This window comes from Centrocercus urophasianus, unplaced genomic scaffold (assembly GCF_019232065.1).
Source record: "Centrocercus urophasianus isolate 14NV4802_14NV808 unplaced genomic scaffold, USGS_Curo_1.0 seq_47, whole genome shotgun sequence".
NCBI lineage: Eukaryota > Metazoa > Chordata > Aves > Galliformes > Phasianidae > Centrocercus > Centrocercus urophasianus.
This window is the reverse complement of record NW_024885055.1, coordinates 2,799,172-2,821,478: the sequence shown is the minus strand read 5'-3', so window position 1 is coordinate 2,821,478 and position 22,307 is coordinate 2,799,172. Positions and strand designations below refer to the sequence as shown.

Genomic DNA, 22,307 nt, shown 5'->3' with positions numbered 1-22,307 from the left:
ATTGCACTGATGGGATCCGCAGAGCCGACCTGGACAGCGCTTTCAGCTGTACCTCCGGGTGATGCCCAGCCCAGCCCTGCTGTTGCCTGTGACACTCTCAGGCTGGGATGCTGCCAGAATCCCAGCGAAGGCTCAATTCTAAACCCTGTTCTCTCATGCCAATACCTGAGCTCCAGGAGTCGGCTAGTCCTGTCCTGCTGCTGCCTCCAGAGAGCAGAGCTCCGTGCTGCCCTTCTGCCTGGCCCTGCCGGGTCCTTCCTGCTGCTGACCAAGCAAAGCTCGCTTGTACATGGAGGTGGCCACAAAGAAGGATGGTGGACATCACAGCAGGTAGCAAGAACAGAAGCACAAGTGCAAGCACATAGCAAAGTTCAGGAGAAGCCTAAAAACAGCAGAGCAGTATGTCCCAGACCATCTGGAAGCAGCTATTCCCCATCCTTCTCACCAACAAGGGATGTGCTTGGCTGCAGCTCAGGGATGACATGTGGAAGGACATTATGGGGTTCCCACAGGCAAGAGAAGGAGAAACCTCCAAAAACACTCCAAAATGTGGGCTGAAAGTCCTGTTGTGGCTAGCCAGCCCTGGGTTCAGGAGGTGTCAAGCAGAGCTGAAACACCCAGAAGAGAGAGATGGAGGCTTGGATGGGCTGCTGAGAGCCATGGGATCTGCAAAGCTTACTTTCATTTAATGGACCTTTGTGTTTGAAAATTAAATCAAGAGAACTCTTGTATTTGCCACAGGGCTGAGCATAAGCCGAACGCGCAGGATTTAGAGGCGGAAGAGCTTTCCAGATGAGCAGAGTGCAATTTTGTCCTAAGAACCAAAATAATGATAAAAATAACTAGCATAGGAGAAAGCGAGCTATGAGTGCAGCATACAAATGTCAAACTTCAGATCCTCTCAGCAGAACCATAGTAAAAGGGTTTAACCTATTATATCAATTAGTGGTATTACATCCCTAGACTGAGAAGAAACTCATTCTCACAGGCAGGCTAATTCCATACATGCTCTGCATTCAGGGGCTTTTGGCAGCGTGGTGAATTTTAACTGGTGAATAAAAGATCTAATGCTACCAAGTACTGATTCCATTCATATAAAGCAGCACTGGGCAGAGTGATGGATTTTCATTGCTCTTGGGAGGAGAGATTCCCCCACTGCACCAACCCAAGTGATCTGCAGCCCCGGGGGAGGACACATGCTGAGCTTTATGGTCAGAACTAGTGAGAGCAAGGCCTCCTCTGCTACTCCCTTGCAGCTTCTGCAACTGCTCTCTGCATTGCTCACCCGGCTCTCAAAGTAGAAAGATGGGAACTGGTGTGATGAACTCCTGAGCTTGTAAGGAGCCATCACACAGCAATTTCTTTCCTGACTCCCCCAACCCAAACACACAGCATAAAGAGAAACACTTCCCTGCCACTGCTGGTGGAAGCACCCTATGTCCCCAGGCTCAAAGTACAAATGTAACATCCTGCCTTCTCTTCCTGAATAACAGAGGTAACAATTGCCTCCTCTGCAAAAGGTTGAAAGCATGGTAAGGACAAAGCCGTGATGAGGCCCATCAATCTGGACTACATTTCCACCTTACGTTCCAGACTCATATAAAATCCAACAGCAATAAAGCTTTTCCAACTTTGCTCAGGAAAGAAAAAAAAGATTAACTGAAAACCTGAATCTGGATCCCAGTTTTCTGCTTGCCTCCCTTAACAGCAAGTTAACAACACATCTACAGAGAACACTGATACAGCCACAGAGGAGCCCAACGAGGGCAAGTTACCTGCCAGTGGATTGCTATCAGGGACTGCTTCCCAAGAAGGAGAAACCCCAGGCACTGTGGGCAGGCTGGGTACCAGGTGGTGCTTCTGTCACTCACCATTTCTAAGCTGCTACTTCAGTACCTTTAACAGCATGAGCAGTGCTGTGAGGTTTCCTGTCCTGCAGCTAACCTCAGCGCTCCTGCTCAGATACCTTGCTGTGTTTGAGATGGTCAGCTGTAACTCCTACAAAATACCAGGGCTTTACAACACATTCTGTTAGCACACAGCACAATGGATGTCATTTCTACGACAAAATGATGATAAAAGCCAAGGCTCTGATCTTGTCTGTCCTTAAACCTGTTGCAAATGAACCCAGCTTTCACTTCTCCTCAGCATGGATTTTGATGCTGTGTCCCAGAAGATTACTGGAATGAATGAACAGCTACAGGAGTCCTTTGGCTACTTTGCTCAGCCAAGACTTAAGTTTTATGCAAGCAAACTAAAGCCAGATCACCAAAATTCGACTAGCTTTGAAGACTGCTAAAGCATCATAAGGAACTGATGACAGTAGTCACAGATGAAAATTAATCAAGATATTTAATACAGTGCAATCCATAGTAGTTTCTTAATTAAAATAATTGTGTGCACATATCTGAATGGGTTATCAATTATCACAAAAAGCAATAAACATTGTAGTGCTATGTAGAAAAATGTACAACTGAAATTTAAACCTTCCCTACTTCCAAGATAGCATTTGTCAATTGCAGATCATGATCACCAATTAAAATGGGAACAGAGACTACGTTGTTGCAGTGACAGACACAAGGCTGGCCACACATCAGTCAAGGGATATAAATATAACTTGCAAAGAACTAAAAACCTAAAGTATTCCTGCACCTAAACACAATAAGAAGCCGATGGTGGCTTTACCACTTTTCCTTTTTTTTTTTTAAATGCCTTACAAGACTTCTAAACACACTTAAACTGACTTAAAATTACAGAGTGCTTTTCAGCTCATTTCAATTCAATACGCCCAAACGTTTGAAGATGAAGATCCAGCAGTGGCATTAGCACAGTCCAAAAGCTGAATGTTTAATTTTGCAAATACCTTTTTTACAGAAACTCAACCGTACAAACTGCAGGCAATTCCCTCTGCTCCCCTCTCTTTCCTTTGTGCAGACCACGCTATGCAGAAAACAGCAACGCAGTTCCCACTGCTTCAGGTTAAAATTAAAGACATTTTACTTATGCTTTCTCCTCAACACAATATATTTGCACCCAGAACAGGTAATCAAAGTCTTTTTCCAGCCAATTACTGCTGTGGTTACATGTTTCCTGCCCAAGCTTCCAGCTCTTTCATGTCATCATCCTCTTCTTCCTCTTTCTTCTTGGCTGCAAAATATTAAAAGAAGATCAGTGAGTTACAAATGGGGATCTTGGCAGAACCCTGCAACCACTCCAGAAGAGCAGCCTCCATGCCATCAACCTAACCAGTAAGGGAGGCACCACATGCTAGTTGAGGGCGTGTGAAATGTTACACCAGGCCTTCTTCAGCTGAACCAAAGGTACCTTCACAAAGATCCATGGTGGATTTTCAGAAGACACCACTTAAAATGAGAAAATTCATAGGAGAACTGCAAACACGAATGAAAGTGTGTGTACACCAGTGGTATCTGCTGTTTGCCATGAGCACCACCCCTACAGCAGGACACCCTGAGCCTTCAGCTTCAGTCCCTCCCAGCAGGGCTCAGTTTCTCACAGCAGCTTGTCTCCAGTCTCACAAATAAATTCCTTACTGCATCAGTAAGTCCTCAAACTGCAACAACACACAGAGGGAACCAGGTTTTGGTATAGCTAAGTACAGAAGTGGGAGACTTCCAACTCTTGTGTCTGTTATGCTCTTTCAGAGGCTGAGGAGCTAACAAGCCAGGTGCTGCATCCCCTCTTGCCATGATCACACGTGCAGATGTGAAGCAGCAGCCTGCACACGTTGCCCTGCAGTTTGCTCCAGGGGAGCAAACAATTTTTGTTTGTTCTAGTACAGTTAAGTCCAATTTCTGGAATGAGGAGCATTAACAAAAAGCAAAACATTTCAACCCAGAATTGCTACAGCAACTTCTTTGGAAAAAAAAAAAAAAAGGGAAGGGGAAAAGTTCTTCCTCAGATAGTATTCTAGCTTCAGAATTGTCCTGTTTCTAAAAGGGAAAAAAAGAGTGAAATAATTCATGCTCCAAACAGCTTGTGTCATTTTAGTGACACATTCATGTAAAAGGGAACGGAGTTAGCTTTAAGTCAAACTCAAAACCTACTGCTTGTACAAGTTTGGAATTCCTTTTTCTAAATTAAGCTTATCCAGTCTCAGCTAAACAGAATCAGCTTTTGCCTGAATCCCTCCAGACATCAGTACAGCTGGCAGGCAACAAACACCCTTCTCATTTGGACTGATTACTTCAAAATCCAGGCAGCTCCTGAGAACTGGAAAGTCAGGAAAGCTCACGATCACTTTCCATCCAATGAATAAAAAGGAGGGAATGGAGTCAGCTGTACCACAGCAGGCACAAAGCATGCACCTGAGCTGTCAGGTAAAGCAGTGCCACTGAAGTCTGGTTAGTAAAAAGTACCCAAAGTACTTTCAATCCTAATACAGTGCAAAAGGTATCTTTAGTTTCAGGTTGGTACGTTTTAATGATAACAAACTTCATGAAAACAGCTACATGTTAAAAAGACAATGCCCAGATTTATCCAAAAACAATTTCTCCTGCTGTTGAATTGACTTTGGATTAAGGCACTGATTCTAGATACCTTCATGCAACTCGCTGCTCTCTCATCAACACTTGTCAGCCATTCTGCCTTGCGAAACAGAACTAGAAACCAATGCAATATCAGTTACATCTAAAAGAAAAACAGCACACAAGAAGAAAACTTCCCAACAAGCCACCTGAAGCAGAACCTTGTTGTTTGGCATCGTATGTTGCTTCCCAGGCCTTCAATTGTTCCAGAAGCCGCAAGATAATTACAGATATACTGACAAGCAGTTGGGAACATTCCCACCCTCAAGCTTTTTGGACCTCTTTTCCCTCCAAGAAAGCACACAAAAGAGAGCTGCAAAGTCTACAACCTCCTTGGAATACCTTATGACAAATTCAGCAAAACAGACAGCAAAGCTTCACATCCTGTTAATGCACGTCAAAGGTATTCCAAATCAATTATATTTCATGAGGTATCACTTCTAGTTCACAGAAGCAATTAGTGCTGCTTGAAAAGCAGCTTTGAACTGTCTGTGTAAATGCTAACACTTCTTGGCCACTCTTCATGTTACATCATTATACTGGTTTTTGCTGGATACAGGTGCTGTAAAACTGGCATGACTACAAGCCTGCTACTGCCTGGCTTGAGCACGTGCAAACCACAGACTAAGGAGAAAACAGTGGACCCCAAACAGGGGACTGAGGATAAACAGGTTAAGTCCTTCTAAGAGCCAGAAGAACAGGTATCAAATTTAAATAAAGCAGTACCAAGGAAGTATGGTTCAGTGTGGGTATCTAAAGCAAATTCCAAGAGCTAACGAGCTCGCAACTCAACTGCCTTTCTTTTATACCCACAGGCTGCAGGTCAGGATGACTTCCCTGATGCATCAGCAGCAACCAGCAGGAGGTGCTGCTGGCTTCCTTCTTCCACATCTCCACTCTACCTTGAGCATCATTCCCACCAAAGTTAAACTGTAAGTGCTGCAACAGACAATAACTGTTCCTGTGATTGTTATTAGCTTTCACAGTTCTTATGAAAGGCAGGTTAGCTCCTTGGATTAGTGGCACTAGATGTAACTTGGAACTCACAAAGCCATTTCATGTGACATGTCTGTGCTGCCTGCAGCTAGAATTCTCTAATCGGGGGAACTGGAAATTAATGGAGGGTGCACTGTGAGAACCCCAGATGTTTCTGATCCACGCTTACCTGGCTTTGATGGTATTGATATTGAGGGCACATTTGGTAGTGGTACTGTTTCAGGACCACTTATTTCCAGCAAGTTTTTGTCTAATTCTTCTTGTTCTAGTTCCTCTAGTTCTGCCATGAGTTCATCCTAGTTTTATGAAGGGAGAAGAAAAAATAAGAACAAACTTTTAGGTCATATTTACTATCAAGCAGATTCAGCCAGCCATATTATTGCAGAATAGCCTAAGTGCAAAGGATCAGTGCAAACTGAGGAGATAAAGAACCTGAATCTTCATGTGAATTCCCATATTCCTCTCTTGGAGGAGACAGCAAAGATATCTAAGTCCAAATATTATCTGATCCATCCAGACCACCCTCAGCATAAAGTCAGGTTCACAGCTGCTGTATGCACTGGCAGAAATAGCAAGGAGAGATCTACAATCCTGCTGCTATTCCTAGAAACACGTAACACGTAGATCTTAAAGAAAGGTTTCATTTAAACAGAGGAAAAATTCAAAGTGTACCTCATCAAATTCTTCCCCAAATCCTACTGGCTTCGAGATGGCTGTTGAGATCTCATCTGCCAGCTCTTGCTGCTCCGCAATGTCCTGCATTAATTCATCTACTTTATCAATATCCCTATAAAAAAAGAAAGGAGGATCAGGCACTTCCCCAAGCAGAGCTTAAGACTGTTGTTTTTTTTTTTCTGTAATAATGCCACGCTACAGTGATATTTTACAAGGTTATTTCTGAAAAAAATACTTTGTATGCACATCTAAGCTTTATCCCTCTACACCTCAATCCCCAGTCTCAATAAAGTTATGCATAATTTCTTGTTTCACTTCCCAAAAGCTTAGCTCACAGCAGTTACACACAGAGAGCTCCTCTGGAAAGGTTCTGGTTTGTATTTTTGATATTAATAATCATTTGCTCTGTTCCCTGTTCCAGCATTATTACATTACACCTACAATATTTGCTTTTGGAAGAAGTACAGCATTCCCATAATGCTTTCATTATTGCTACATACACAAACCCCACAGCAAAGAAAGAAGTTTAACCCTCGCTTTGAGGCTGGAAACTTGCTGTTTGCAGGCAGATCCATAGGTAGCATGTCCTCCTGTCTGCTTTACACCCAACTGGTGGCAAACTTCTGCTGGGCAAAGACTGCGTGCGTGCTACGAGTGGCTTCACGTTGTGTGAAACAATGCCAGATTGAAAAAGCATTCATCCTTCATATCTTGGCAATTACCCACATATACCTCATGTTTTATTTGTATTTAAGTTATAGACTTTTAAAAAGAAGATTTTACTACACTGGCTCTATTACTTGTTATAAAATACATGGTATTTAGCATATCAAACAAATGTCGAAGTAAGGGTCTTACAGAAGGAGAGAGGAATAACTTACATGTTGTCATGAGCAGCTTTCATAGCCTTAGCAGCAAAGCCCATATTCTTAAGCACTTCAGTGTTGGTGTTGGCATTCTCCAGGGCTTCCCTCTGAAATTCAATTGTGGACAACGTGCCATCTATCTGGGCAAGCTGCTTCTCGTACCTCTTCTTACGCTTTAGGGCCTGAAGAGCAGCTGAGCAAAGGAAAGAAAAGTAGGATTTGTGAGATTTGTGATGCAGCCAGCCACTGTTCTGTACCAAATGCCACTCAGTACACAGCAACATTCAGCACACTGTATTGTTTGTTTGTCTTATGGTTGCCTACTTGCTTAAAGGTGGCCAAGTAAGCACTGACCATCTGCAGCTGCCAGAAGGATGTAGGTTAAGATGAGAATGAAGGACTGGCAGCTCATCCAGCTGTAACAAGCCACAGCACAGAGACCTGGCTGCTGCAAACAGCACGCTTCAATACACAAGCCGATGCACTCAGCAACATCTTTGTTCCTCCCTGTACATCCCAGTATGGTGCAGTGAGCGTCACTTGAGGTTCTGGTGCTGCTGTGCAGCTGCTGGCAGTGGAAACTCAGTCATGCAGGAAGTGAGACAAAGCTCTTTGTTCTGCTGCTGGATGCTGTGATGTATACGTATGTAAACAAACACTGTGCACGTTTCATGTTACTCTCGCTACAAGATGCTGCCCACACTGCAGCCCGGTGCAAGCTCCCTTCTGAAACATAATGCAGGCAAGCTGGATTTACCAGTAATTCTGCCTTTAAGTAGGTAAAGGTTCAGTAGGAGCAGCACTGTGGGCAAAGCGTTACCAAGCATGGAGCACCACTGTCTGATGAGCAACAACCAAGTGCAACATCAAGTGAAGCATACCACTACAACTTCCCCCACGGCACTTCTGCTTCTGACACAAACAGACTTCTTGCCCACTGTGTGATAGGCTTGGCCACATAATATGTCCATCTTGTTTAAATGCTCAACTTACAGGCATGGAATCACAGAGTATCCCAAGCTGGATGAGACCCACAAGGGTCACTAAGTCCAACTTCCAGCCCCACACAGCAGCGCCCCAACCCAAACCCTACAGCTGAGGTTGGTGTCCCAGCGCTCCCTGAGCTCCAGACCAGCGCCATGCACGAGGAGCGGTGGCAACACAAGCTTCATATCTTCACAGTGCCCTTCCAAATCCCTCCCTGTCCTTGTTGCGATTCCCTAGCAGATTTTGGAGGGCTGGGGAAGCAAGTAGGAGGAAATCCTGCCAGCAGACAACTCTCCTGTATCCTCTTTTAAAGCAACAACAGCTGTGACATGGTGAGCATATCACTGCAACAAGCAGCAAAATACCTCAGCTCTTGAAAGAGAATTAAGTCTGTAGGCAAAGCTGGCAAACACCTCGTGTGTTGTCAGATGCCATCTTGAGAAGCCCTCAAGGTAACATCCCAGCAGCGTGAAGAGGAACACATCCCTTCAGTCCTCTAAGCAGCCATGATTAATTTCTAATTCCTCCAATGTACTGGAATAGCAATACTGAACAGAGAGCCACTTTGTGCAGCTAAGGCTGAAGTTGCCAAGCACCCTGCGAGGCCCAAGGGCTGATTTAGCAGATGTGACCAGAAGGACAAACAAAGGTCCCCCAACTTCTCCAGCACAAGCCCAATGCCAAACCTAAGGCACTTCAGTGCCCCCCACCCCAATGAGGTAAACCCCCCTCTATTCTGGGGCCAACTTCACAGCCCCAGCAGCTTTCATTTGGCACAAGCAGGAACAGGACTGAATTTTCATGTCACACAAAGGCCAGCATTCTCTCTTCAGAATTAGACACAACACAGATATCATGTGGAACATTCCAGTTTGATGCCAAGCACAGAGTGAAAAGCAGTCACGAATTTCTGGTACATTTGGTCTGGTCAGCTCAGCACTCATTGTTTAATTAAGGATAGGTAAAGTTATCTTACAAAGAAAAAGCTGTCAGTATCATTTATATTTCAGCTGCCTGAAGGGAGCACAGACCAGCAAGAGATACAGGATATGCACAGTGCTTCTGTGCCTGGGCACGTTGGGATGGATATCCAGTGCAGAGCAATGAGCATCAAAGTAAAACATGGGCTTCTGCACTGAAGAAAAGCTTTCAGAACAGACTGATGTTTCCTGCAACTAAAAAGCACCAAGGAACAGACAACAAAGTACTTAGTGGCTCAATTGAGACAATCACAGTTTCCTGCAATCTATTGCCATCTGTCCCCTTGCTTTATTATCTCAATGTAAAGTTTGTATCTGAAGCAAGAAGATCTTATTAAGCTGATTATTATTATTATTATTTAGATCACATTTGTTTTCAAGCTTGTCACAGTTCAGTTGGTTCCCAACTCCCTCCTAGGGCTGATTTCTCCACTCTCAGGTTTCAGGAAGAACACATCACCCCCAGCACAGAGTTCTGAAGCAAATTCCAGAGCAAGGGCACCCCTGGGGCCAGCAGGAGAGCTGTACAGCCTTACAAAACAGCCCATGCATGGAGGAGAGCCTCCAAACTCTACTGGAAACACACCAGGAACAGCCTTTGCCATTGCAAACAGTGGGCTGCAAACGTACATGCTGCTGTCACACTTCACAGGGCAGTGGTACCTGATGGGTCCTCTCTGCTCTCCTATTTAAGATTTGATTGAAAACAGACAGTGGTTCTGCTGCCTTTACCTTGCAAAGCAGTCTTTACCATCTGCATAAATACCCACTGAATTCCACCATACTGCCCAAGTTACACATTTTTATTACATTTTCAATAAAGTCAGAGCAATGAAAGCTTATTCTGAAAGAAGCTGCATTAAATCTTCTCTATCCACGAAATCAATTTCCAGAACTTGAAATAAATCTGAAGGAGAGGCAGCTGGCCACTGATGCACCTTCCAATATTGCAGTATTTCACACGTGAGCAAGGAATGGGTGTGCCTCTGAAGTCCGAGTGTAATACAGCCCATCTCTGCTCTTCCTGAGGACAGCTGTTGTGTTTAGCAGTCATGGAACAGGAGGCACCTTTAATTACACCTTTACTACTTCCAAGGTAGCAGTGACATCAGCGGGTGCTGTAATTTCACACCCATAATGGCCATGGAACTGCTCCTGCAGGACCCACCACCATTGATTCTGCTCTGAGCGTTGCCCCAGGCAGGCTCACTGCACTCCCACCCTCAGCCCGCTGCCAGACAGCCTGGCAGCACATTTTACTGGCAGGAGCTGACCTGGGTTTTCCATGCATGCCAACTTCCTTACCTTAGAATAAAACAAAACAAACAAAAAAGCTGTGTAAGGTTACAGGATCACTGGAGCAGCACCTCGCAGCAGCTTCTGTGAAGTGCCCGATATATTCAGAAAGAAATATGGACTGGGAGTCATTTCCTCACTTTATGTGCTGTGTATTTCTTAGGAGAACACATGCCTTTGCACTGAGTAAGGGTTAGCACTGGGTATTTCTTCTAAAAACAACAAGGCTTTGGGCACGTAAACTTGTTCTTGAATTATTCCTCTTTGTATAGAAAAAACAGCAGTACTTCTTCAAATCACTGCTGCTCTAGAAGGGGAGAGATTTTGCTTGTCTTTTTATTCTCTTTAAACCTCTCACAGGTTGTACTTGAAGAGACAGCAACTGCTGACCCACAACCGACAGCTCACCCTCTCCACCTGCTAAATAGATGAGCTGAGCTGATGAGAGAAGCAAAGCCAGTTAGTAGACTTTGAATTCACTATTAAAAAAAACAACAGAAGATCAATGCTTAAGATAACCTTCACTTAATGAATCAAAGCAAACCCCACCATAGCAAAAATATTCGATCATCACATGAAAGGCAGCTGTGGATGGGACTTCAGACCCAACCTGCACCGAGGAGGATCAAAGTGATCAGAGAGCAAACTGCTATCCAGACAGACTGGCTGCTTCCATTACTTCAATCTAGAAACATGTCCAAAAGTAAGTTTAATATTACAGCCTTCTTATAAACTCAGACTTCTTGATATATTTGAAGGCATTTCTCCCTTCATTTTCACAGCCCTAGAATATTAGTTTGTGAACAGCTGATGAGGAGCCGGTGTCACGGCGTTCAGCCACTTCTCCCCCTGAGTAATGAATGCTCTCAAGTGAGAAGGGGAAATGCCCATGTTCCAGCTGCCTCACCCAGACTTACTGCCTGACAAAACACCACAGTCTGCCAAACAGTTTCACTTTCTTCTCTGAAACTGCAGAGAGTCTGGAAGAACTTTATGCAATTGTTAAAGACATTTCAACCTGGACATGAAGAACTGTTAACAGAGCTGTCATCAGTCTAAAACCTGCCCCAAAATATAGATGTATGCAGCACTTCAGTAAGAGAAAACGCTCACAGTGATCAGAAGGTAGCAGGAGAATAAAGATACAATTTTTGCCACACGGTACTGCATTCAGTGACAAACATCTGACTGAGCACGTCAATGATTTCATCACACACCACCAACCCTGCTGCAAATTAGTACTGCCAGTTCATGCACTGGGCAAGCAGTTAAAGGGATATTTATGCCCTCAGCAATCTTATTCAACTAATGCTTTTAAGCAGCAAGAGTAGAAAAGCATAGATTGATATATAGAAAAAACAATGAACTCGAGACACTTTTCCACCTACGTGCAACCACAGGCTGTGGTAGCAGAAACAAGTCTGTGTTTGGGGAAGGCAGGCAGACCAGTTCCTCCAGCAGGGGGAAAGCATTTGGGAGCTGTGCTGAAATTAAGCCACGCTTTCACAGAGGCAGCTGTGAGCCCAGGAACTCCTCTCACACGTGCACATGAAATGCCTGCTCACTGCCCAACGCTGGGTCACCATCCCACATGTTGCACTGCACACCTGACCGGGAACAAGAGATACATCATTAATTTTGCTGCTTCTGAAAATGTGATTCCATCTTCCTGGCACCTGCCTCAGCAGAAAACCTAATCACCACCCTTGCTGTCCTTGAAATTGGATAAACTAGAGGCTCCGCTAAGCATAAGAAGCAATTTGTTCCTTGCTTGCCATAGCTTTGCAGCTGTTGAGAACGAGCAGACACTGCCTGTAGTATCCCCAGAGAACTCCAAGAAGCTAACTTCAAGCAAAACCCCCAGTGCTGCAGACAGAAAGGCAGGTAGAAATCCAATAGAGACAGATCCTGCCACAGCCTTACACAGTTCTTCCCTACCTCCAAGTTTAACCTTGAATAAATACACCCGTGCTGGAGTTTGCTCCCCAGAAAGCTACTGCCTACCTGAATGCTCTCGTTGGTTCAAACCTAACCCAGCAGCAAGGCACCAGCTGCACCTGGACTCTTCAAACCTGCTGCATGTACCCAGGGAGGGCTCAGACCAACCGGGGCTGACAGAAGCCGCCAGCTCAGAATCCTCTGTGTAGGTACCAGAGGTCAGATCTTTCCTGGACATTTCCAAAACCTTTTGGGGTATTTCCAGAACCACTGCTCCAGATGTTACAGCCGGAATGCATCCTCACCTTGCACTCTTCTGCCTGGGAATTCTGTCTTGGTGCTTTCCTGACCTTCACAGGGCTTGCCCAGCACACCAGTAAGATTTCTCTACAAGAGGAGAAACATGAAGGCTTTGGGCAATGCTGCCAAGCAGACTTTGCACAAGGGATTGCAGAGGAAGAAACAAGCATGCCCAGTGAGCCAGTACACATGGCTAACTGAGCTGCCCCCTTAGCCGAGGTGACTGCACAGCCAAGTGTCAGAGGTCCAAGAAGATAGCCAGGATTTTAAGCTTTGTGGTGTGACAGTGGATGGGAGAAGGAAGCAGCGAAGCGTGGCTCAACATAAATCCATGCTGCCTCCACAGCTAACAGAGGGCAAGGCATGATTGCTTTTCCTCTCAGGGCCACCCCCTGAGACCTGTGATGTCTGGAGGATAAACCCAGGCCTAAAGTTACTTTATGCTGGAAGTCTGCAGCCATTATCACATCCAGTCCCTGGTAATGGGGTAAACATCTCCCACAGCATTCACAGAGCTGCCAGCAGCCTCCATCCCTCTCTTTACAGGAGCATTTTACCCAAGCTCGGCCTTTTCTCTCCACTCATCCTTCTGTGCCTGTCTGCTAAGCATTAACAGAGCTCCCAAACCCTCTCCTCAAAAGGCAGGCAGCTTTTTTCAGTTTTTTCCAGCTCAGAGATTAAGTGCCTGCTTAAAACTACTTTCATAAAGTATCTAAATCCAGGCAGAGAATGAAAAGTTTCCATCCTCTCTGTATTTAAAACAACAAGATTACAACGTCCTTCTGAAGAAAGTATTGCAAGAACATTCAGTCCATTCTGCTGGAGATTAAACCAAACGATAAGGACCCCTGGTTTACAAATCTACAACTAAGCAAGGGGGGGAAAAAAACAACAAAGGAAAAAGCATGTGTGTGACAGCAATGCATGCTCTGAGCTGTGTGACTCCCACACAGCGCAGCCACCAGCACTGCTCACAGCCCTCTGCCACCAGCACACACCTGGCTGCATGGTGGCACTGCTGTCCCCACGTCCCAGCAGCCCCACCACACTTCCTTATTGCCTGTGAGTCACCAGTGTTGAAAGTGCATTTCCGAAGGTCAGAACCCATGATTGCAGTGTCATATGTTCCTGAGACAGCGCCTAACATGCTCAGGTTTGGCATTACAGAGTGAAATATACCACACTCTGGAGCCCAGACCTGGCAGCAACTCACCTCCTCCTCTGCAGCAAACAGAACGTGGTTCCCTTGCCCCTTGAATGCTAAGACAACACTGCTCTGATCAACAATCCACACAAAGATAAGCTCCAGGACAGTTATGTCTTCTTTCCCCCTAATGCCTCTGGAGTAAGTTATTCTCCCCCACTCTTTCAACCTGCCCCAGAAATGCTGCTGTTGATAACCTGCATCTTTTTCACATCCCGATTTGATATTTATACACACTTGAAGAGATTATTCAAAGTTCAACAAACATTGAAGGTTTTTGGATGAAATAAAGCACACTTCCTGAAGGGCCCTTTGGGATTCTCACGGCCTACCAACATCTTCGTGGCTTTTCTTCTTCATTCTGCACCTGCTGAAGGATGCTTGGTTAGAGGGAATTCCAGAGAGAAACCCATCCTCTTCCTCTGAATCCCTCTGCCAAAAAATGCATCAGGGAGAGGTGCAGCTTTACCTTTTCCAGCTCTTCAGGGTGATGAAGCACTGCAGCAGGCTATCCAGAGAGGCTGGGGAGTCTCTGTCTATGGAGATATTCAAGCCCCAGCCGGACACCAACCTGTGAGACCTATTGTAGGGAACTGCTGGACTCAATGCTCTCTCGAGGTCCCTTCCAACCCATGTGGTTCTGTTACTCTGTGAACAGAAGCTGCTCTTAAGCATCTCAGAACCTTCTTAACATCTAGGAACGATCTTTTCTGACAGAAAAAAATCATCTCTGTGTTTAAGCAGTATTTCTGCAAATGAACTCAGGAGATGCTGTCCCCAAGCAGCCCACTTAGAGACCTGCTCTTCCTGGGGAATGAAGCACATTACCAACAGGGCAATCTCATTCATTTCCCAGCTTTGTGCAGTTATTATTACAGTGCTGCCAGATTTTACTGAGCCCATCTTAATATCTGGTGTTCCTGTTAGCATCTCATCTGGTGAAGTTATGCTGTTTGGAAATGTGAAAACTTTCTTTTTCCCCCCCCATGAGAAATCAGATTCCAACGCTAATATGGCTGAAAGAGGAAAAACTTAAAAACCACAAGCCTTTGGAAACCCAAAAGTACAAAGCAAATAAGCTGAACCATACTTTCTACAATGCCTCAGCCTGTAAACACTTAACTGGCAGTGCTGCAGTACACCTCTGGAGGCCAGAACTTAATTACATTCTGAAGACAAAGCAGCAATCAGCTCCAGAAGCCAGGGTTAGCAACACAGATCATTACTGCAGCCCTCCCAAGTCATGGAGTCAGAGAACAGACTGAGTTGCAGGGACCTTTAAGCACACCCTGTCCGCCAGGTGAGGATGCCCAAAGCCCCATCCAACCTGGCCCTGGGCACCTCCATGGATGGGGCACCTCCAGCATCACAGAACTGTCTGTGTGGGAAGGGTGCACTCAATCCCACTGTCAATTGGAGCACTGGGCCCAGGACCCCTGAGGGACACCACTTGTCACTGATCTCCATGCAGACATGAAGCCACCGACCGCCACTCTCTGGCTACAGCCAGTTCCTTATCATCTAACAGTGCACCCACCAAATCCAGGTATTTCCAACTTGGAGAGAAGGATGTTGTGTGGGACTGTGTCAAAGGCCTTACTGAAATCCAAACAGGTGACATCAGCGGCTCTTCCCTCATCCACTGACACAGTTATGCCATCATAAAAAGCAATAAGATTGGTCAGGCAGAACCTGCTCTTGCTGCAGCCATGTACTCCATGTACACACAGCTTCCAGGAGGCTCTGCTCCATGATCCTCCCCAGCACAGAGCTGAGGCTGACAGGTCACTAAGTTCCCTGGGTCAAACTTTCTACCCTTCTTAAAAATGGGTGCAACATCACCTTTTTTTATTCCCCAATCACTTCACCTGACTGCCAGGACTTTTCAAATATCAAGAGTGGCTTTGGCTGCATCAGCCAATTCCCTCATGACTCCGGGATCTCATCAGAACCCATAGACTTACGGAAGTTCAGGTTCCTCAGGCAGTCACAAACCCAATCTTCACTTATGGTGGGAGAGGCACTGCTCCCTCAGCTCCTACCTTCCAAGCCACCCAGCTGAGGGCTGTGGGCAGAGCAGTCTCTAGTGAAGACGAGGTAAAAAAAAAAGTGGTTAAGTACCTCAGCCTTCTCCTTGTCCATTGTTAGTACCTGCCTGCATTGCTCGCTGGAGGCAGGAGGGCACATCCTCCTGGACTTTCCTGTTCTGACTGTACCTATAGAAGCCTTTCTCACACTTCTTTGCACCCTTGCTAAATCCAGTTCCAGCTGGACCCTGGCCTTCTAGACCCCATCCCTACACAACCCAGCAGTACCCCCACACTTCTCCAGGTTATCTGTTCCTACTCCCACTGCCTGTTGATTTTTCTCTCACTCTCCAGTTCAACCAGCAGGTCCCAGTTCAGCCATGCCAGCCTCTTGCCTTCCTTTCCTGACTTCCTTCTCCTGAGGATGGAGAGCTCTTGTGCTTCCCTAAAAATCTGCTAGCTCCCGCATCCTTGAGGACAGATTCCCAGGGGATTTTCATGACTAAATCCCTCAAGAGTTGGAAGTTGGTTTTCCTAAACTATATGCCAGCAGTTTTTCCACATGTATAATGAAGAATTTCCTTCTTACCTAAATCTCCCCTCCCTTAGTTCACAGCCATTTCTCCTTGTCCAATCCCTATACCCCTTGATAAAGGACCCTCTCCACCTTTCCTATATGGCCCCTTTAGGTACTGGATGGCCACTTAAAGGCCTCCCCAGAGCTCTTCTTCCAATCCATGGCAATGGGTCACTGCAGGAGCACAGACTGGTGCAAAAACTCAGCATGAAGGCGGCAGCAGCTGTGAAATTGGGTTCTGAGTTCAGCCCTTGTTTGCTGCACACAAGGATAAACACATAAGTTCCAGCATGAGGAACTCTGCTTATTTGGACAACCCCAGTCCAATATGCCACAGCTGACTGCCAACCAGCTGAGAGTTAAAAGGCAAAGCAACAACTGTCAGAATAATTAGGCCACAGTTATATAAGCCCCTATAAAATGAGTACTGGAAAGGCTTCATTTATATGATGATCATGTAGGAAGCCACAGCAGGCTCCTCGCAACTGGATTTCCAAGTACAAGGGTGTTATGGGCAGAACCGTCGTTGCCTCTGTCCCAGCCAGGCACAGAGCTTCACCAATGGTCACCTCCACCTGCCTGCTGCATTTCCCAGTGGGAGGTTAATGTGGGTGCTTCACTTCCCAATAGCAAGGTCACAGTGCCCCAGGTTCCTCATATGGGATGCAGCCACATCGCTGTGAGCAGCTCAGCACTCCTGAGTCAAGCCTTCACCTATCTGTAAAGCCATGCTCTGCCAGGACAGTCTGCAACAGCACTACCTCCTCACCTGCTGTGTGCCTCACAGGGCAGCTCTCCTGCGTGGGGCACCACTCATTTCTACAGGACAGGCAGCACAGTGCACACAAGCCCTACAAAAGCTCATTGGGGCTGAAACTCTTCTCATTCAGGTCTACCATGAATGGCAAGGAGAACTACAGAACAACCTAAGCAAGCAAAAACCCTTGTCCCAACCAGCACTGGGGCTACAGACTTCTAATGTGAGGCTGCCGCTCCCTTCTGTATTTTAAGTTAACATCCTGCTCACCAATGAAGCACAGCCACTTTACTATTATTTTAGGACTGAAAGGACTGTAATTTCTCTAGAAGAAGCAGTGATCCCTTTTGCTTACAAGGTCCTGCTAAAGTCGAGAACATCACAGTGCCCTGTATGCTGGGAAGCATCGTAGACAGACCATGTGTCTTCCTGTAGAGGACTGCTGTAGTCACATCAGAGCAAGTTCCACACCCTGCAATCACAGAATGGCCAGGGTTGGAAGGGACCTCAAGGATCATGAAGCTCCAACCCCCTGCCACACGCAGGGCCACCAACCTCCATATTTAACACCAGACCAGGCTGCCCAGGGCCCCATCCAACCTGGCCTTGAACACCTCCAGGGATGGACAGGGCATCCACAGTCAAATGCAAAACCCAGTTGGCATTCCAGCAGCAGGGAGATTCCCCTGACCAGCAAGTGCTGCTGGAGGGGAACCAGCTGGAGAGGGGCACGCAGGTGGCTGAAGGGCTGGGAGGGCTTGGCAAGGAGACCAGAGGGAAACAAGCATGAAGCTCGGGAACACAGCTCTGAATGCATTCTGCCAGCCAGAAACAAGCAGGCAGTGAGCTGAACAGTCTGAGGAACTAAAGGAGGTTTAAACCAAATCAGCACTTTGCATGAGCTGCAAATTGCAGTTGTAAACTGCACTGGGAGCCCTTACACAGGCTTTAGCTGAGGTTTCATCAGGTACTAGAGTGCAGCATTTAATGTAATGGGATACAAAAAGCAATTAAAACAAGCTGGGTGGCTGCAGACATACCAGGTGCTCTCTCTGACAGAGCATGAAGCAGAAAAGGAACACAGGACGGATGTATTGCAGCCAAACACGGTTACCAAAACGCACCTGGCAGAACTACAGGCTTTTTGCTTACATTTGTGTGCAACTTGTTAAAGTTTTTTTAAAAAGAGTAATTAGCACCATTTTCCAGAGCCAGGTGTTTTAGCACTCAACTCATTAATCTCAGAGCAAGACAAAGGACTCTGCCTTGCACTTGGCTTCCATCAGTGCTCACCTTGGCACTGGGGCTGCAGGCAAGCACCTGGAAGGGGAGGATGCATTTTAATGCAGCCTGTGACTGAATGCAGGGGCACAGCAGGCTGCAGTGTGACAAGGGCTGGATAGGGTTTGCTACAGGGCTGCTGCTACCTTTATGTCAGCATCTTGGGATTTCTGAAAACAAAACCAGGTTTGCAGTCAGGTCCTTCCAGACAGGATCATGAGGCTCTGCAGCCTCCACCCACACCCAGGTCTGAGGGCACAGCTTTCTTTTCCTTGAATTCCAGACAACCACAGTAACTCAAACCACTTAAACACCTACAAAAAGGCCTCCATGCCATCATGCAGCCACGCTTCTATTTTTTAATTCACAACCAGCTGGCCCCTCGCTGCGAGACCCAGACTGCAGCACAGCGCCTGCTGGCCACCAGCAGGCAGCACCACCCCCTCCTCCCGGCCTCAGCTCCAGCACTGCTGTGGACAAGAGCAGAAAACTGGTTTTATTTCTCTTTTAAGGATTAGCTTTTGCCTGAAGCAGCACCCAACCCAACCCACGCAGTGCCCAACTAATGCCAACATCAGCACAAAGGAGCCCCGGCCCTCTGGGGCAGCCTTTGGGGACAGCACATGGAGGAGGGTGGCAAAGAGTTTGTGTTCCTGCTAACCACTCACCTGGCAGCACCAAGACCTGCCCAAAGACAGAGGTGGGCAGAAAACCTGGACTTCTGGCTTCAGCTTACACCCAGCTTGTGTATTTGCTTTCCTATTTCTGGTGTGGGATGGGAAACAGGAGTGTCCTCTTTCCAGGAAAAGCCTGAATTACACAGCAGGAATTTAACTGAGCTCTTGAATCCGTTTTGCACTCAGTCACCAGTGCCAAAAAAAACAAAAAAAATCCCAACAAAACAGCAATTTGTTCTTTTACTGTGATGGAAATAAACTTTCATCTTAGAGTAAAAGAAAACAACAGAAATCAGAGCAGATAGGAAATCCATCAGGCATCCATCTCCTGCTGCTGAACATTCCAGATTCTGAAGTGTTACACCAAAGAGACCAGAGATCCAGACCTAAGCCACTGCTTTCACTTATAGGTGCCGTTTCCCTGGCAGCCCGGTTTTGTGAGCTTGCCCTGTAGGTGCCAGCCACAAGGAAAGGAGTAAAACGGGAAAAGCAGTGATTAAGATAACCCTGAGCTATCCTGAAACCAAACACGGAGTGCCAGAACTTCACATCCCTCAGACAGAGTCAGCAGTTTGCTTTGTTCTGGGAAGTCAGAGTGCCTGACCCGACCACTGTGCTCACAGCTGCACTTCCTGTGTTCACGCAGGACTTACTTCCAGCACAGATTTACATCTTGTAAGAGACCCAAACCAAGCCATGCTACTGCTGGTGATTCAATTCACTGCATGAATTAGGTCCTTCACTCATAAGCAACAGCAAAAGTACTGAAAAGCATGTGAAGAAAATAAGGTAAACACCCAAACTCACACAGTTTCCAAAAGAACAGATTGACTGTTTACAGGAGATAAAGCACAAGCACAGCCCAGCTCCTTCCCAAACAGCACAGCATTCACTAGCACCATCCTCCTGGCCCACAGAGATGACATGAGCACACTGGAGCTGTAAGCTCTGCTCTCCACAGCTTGCTGCTGAAAGGCTGAGCTGCCCAGCGCTGCCTTCTCCACTCCCAGGAGCTGCTGGGTACTGTGGCCTAATGACAACTAGCAGAGTGAAGGCAAAAACTGCTGCCTGTTAAAAAACCAATCCTGAAGCCCTTACGGACTGCTCAGCAAGTGCTGAGCTGCCACAACTACACAGCCAGATAAAAACAGTCCAATACAAAGCGAAAGCCCACCGTGCCAAGGGACAGGGCACACTCAGGGTGCTCACACCAGTTAGTTACTCACTTGAACTTCAGAATTTCCTAAGCAGCTGTCTGGCCGCACAGCCTGTGTATCATAAATGCAGATGACAAAAAGAACATGCAGAAGTTCATAAGCTGTTAAAACCCACACGTGCTTGGTGCATGGGCAACAACCAGAAGTAAGAGAACGTATGAAGTTTCAGAACTGCAATTTCTAAAAGTTGAACCAATGGATTCATTAATAAGTTAGCTTTCAAGTGGTTTTGCTTAGTATATTTCAACTATATCAGAACATCTCAATTAAAAAGACAGATTTCACACCCAAAAAAAAACAGGTTTTTTTTTTATTACTTTCCCCCTCATTTATAACTTTGTTGTTAAACAACCAAATGACAATTTCTGTCAGAGAGGGACAAGCCTACATAAGTATATAAAAAAATAAACACAGCACCATAACATGTGCTATTCTGTTGATGAACAACACCCTGCTGCTCCAGCAGATACCAGCTGCCCTTCCCAGCAGCCCAAGCATAAAGTTGCCCAGAAAGCCTCTTAAAAAAAAAAAAATAAAATAAAATAAAATGGATTTTACTTTCCACCAGACCACCACCCCCAGCCCTTCTCAATTTCATAGCTCCTTAATTACTCATCAGGATCCTGTTCCACTCGAGACCTCGATTCACCTGACCCAAAATCCTGCACTCAATGGGCAGCTTGTCTTCCCGTGCCTCCAGCACAAAACAGGGCACAAGCAGAGCCGTGGGGACAGATAACCTACAGTGCTACAGGGTGAGGACCTCAGCAAGCAACGAGACATAGCGAAAAGACGAGTTACATGGGATCACTGAAAGAGGATACAGAAACTGTAGATGACTACAAAGGATGCATGTTTTAGGTCTTCTTTCCAGCTCACTACCAAACTAACACCACAAGAAACTCTGTCTTATTACATCCGTTGCAATACATTACAATTGGATGGAGAAACTGGCAGAGGAGTTCACAGAACTCCTCAGAAGGACCAACCCTGGGAGCAGAGGGGCCAGATACAGCCCTGCTCCACTGTGCCACCACCGAGAAGCCCTGGAGCTGCAGAGGAGGCTCAACCGCCGGCCGAACAACAGGAAGGAGCTCCAGGAAGAACCTGTTAGGTGGCCCGGCTGGAGGTTCGGCCACGCACTGACCCAGCCCTGCTGCATCACATCGCTGTTGCCTTCCGTCCTCCTGCTCTGACACCGCCCAGAAGGACAACGCCAACACCGCAACCCCAACCAGCCTCCCGGAACGCGGTGCGTTCACCACGGCCGTGCAACAGGCGAGTAGCGGCGCGGGCAAACATACGGACTCACAGAACTATTAAGGCTGGAAAATGATCACCGAGCCAAACGCCTTCCAATCCACCGACCCTCACTGCCAAATCCCCACGGTTCTCAACACCTCCGCGGACGGTGGCTGCCCCACCCCAGGCAACCGCGCCACCGCATCGCTGCTCCTTCCGAGAAGTTCTCCCTCCCTCCCAGCACGGCCGTCCCGCGGCTCAACGCAGGACGAGAGCTGAGGCTCCGCCCGGAGCCCCGCACCCCGCCCTCACCGCGCTTGTTCTTGGTGCCGTGTTTGCGTGCCGCCGCCAGCTCCTGCTCGATCTTCTTCTCCAGGAACTCCTGCTTCTTGCTCAGCATCTCCTCCGTATCCCGCAGCCGCTGGATGGCCTCCTGAGGAGACGGGCCCTTTCCCGCGCCCTTCCCGCCGGCGCCGGCCCCGAACAGCTTCCCCAGGAGCCCCGACATGGCTGCGCCTTGCCGGGCCGCGCTACGAGGCGATGGCGGCTGCGGAGCGCTTGCGGCGCTCCCCTCGCTTCGTTCCCGTCGCTGCGTGCCCCTCGGGCGGCCCGGCCCTCTGTCCGCCCGCCGGTCCTAAGAGCCACACGACGCCCGGACCGCTCCGCTGCCACCGGCCGCTCGCTCCGGCCCGCACCCCGCCCTGGCTCTCCGCCCCACCGCGGCCGACCCCGTGACGCATACA

The 22,307-nt window shown here is 47.1% G+C and overlaps 1 protein-coding gene across 1 annotated transcript; it reads right to left on the bottom strand.

The window, feature by feature from the left end:
* Positions 1-2,333: 2,333 nt before the first annotated feature.
* CHMP4B (charged multivesicular body protein 4B) lies at positions 2,334-22,087 on the bottom strand. The gene is made up of 5 exons (XM_042834521.1): positions 21,877-22,087; positions 7,097-7,274; positions 6,213-6,327; positions 5,710-5,836; positions 2,334-3,147 (listed from the first exon to the last, which is right to left on the bottom strand). Exons 1-5 carry the CDS (start codon positions 22,070-22,072, stop codon positions 3,080-3,082), a joined length of 684 nt encoding a protein of 227 aa, XP_042690455.1. The 5' UTR covers positions 22,073-22,087; the 3' UTR covers positions 2,334-3,079.
* Positions 22,088-22,307: the final 220 nt, after the last annotated feature.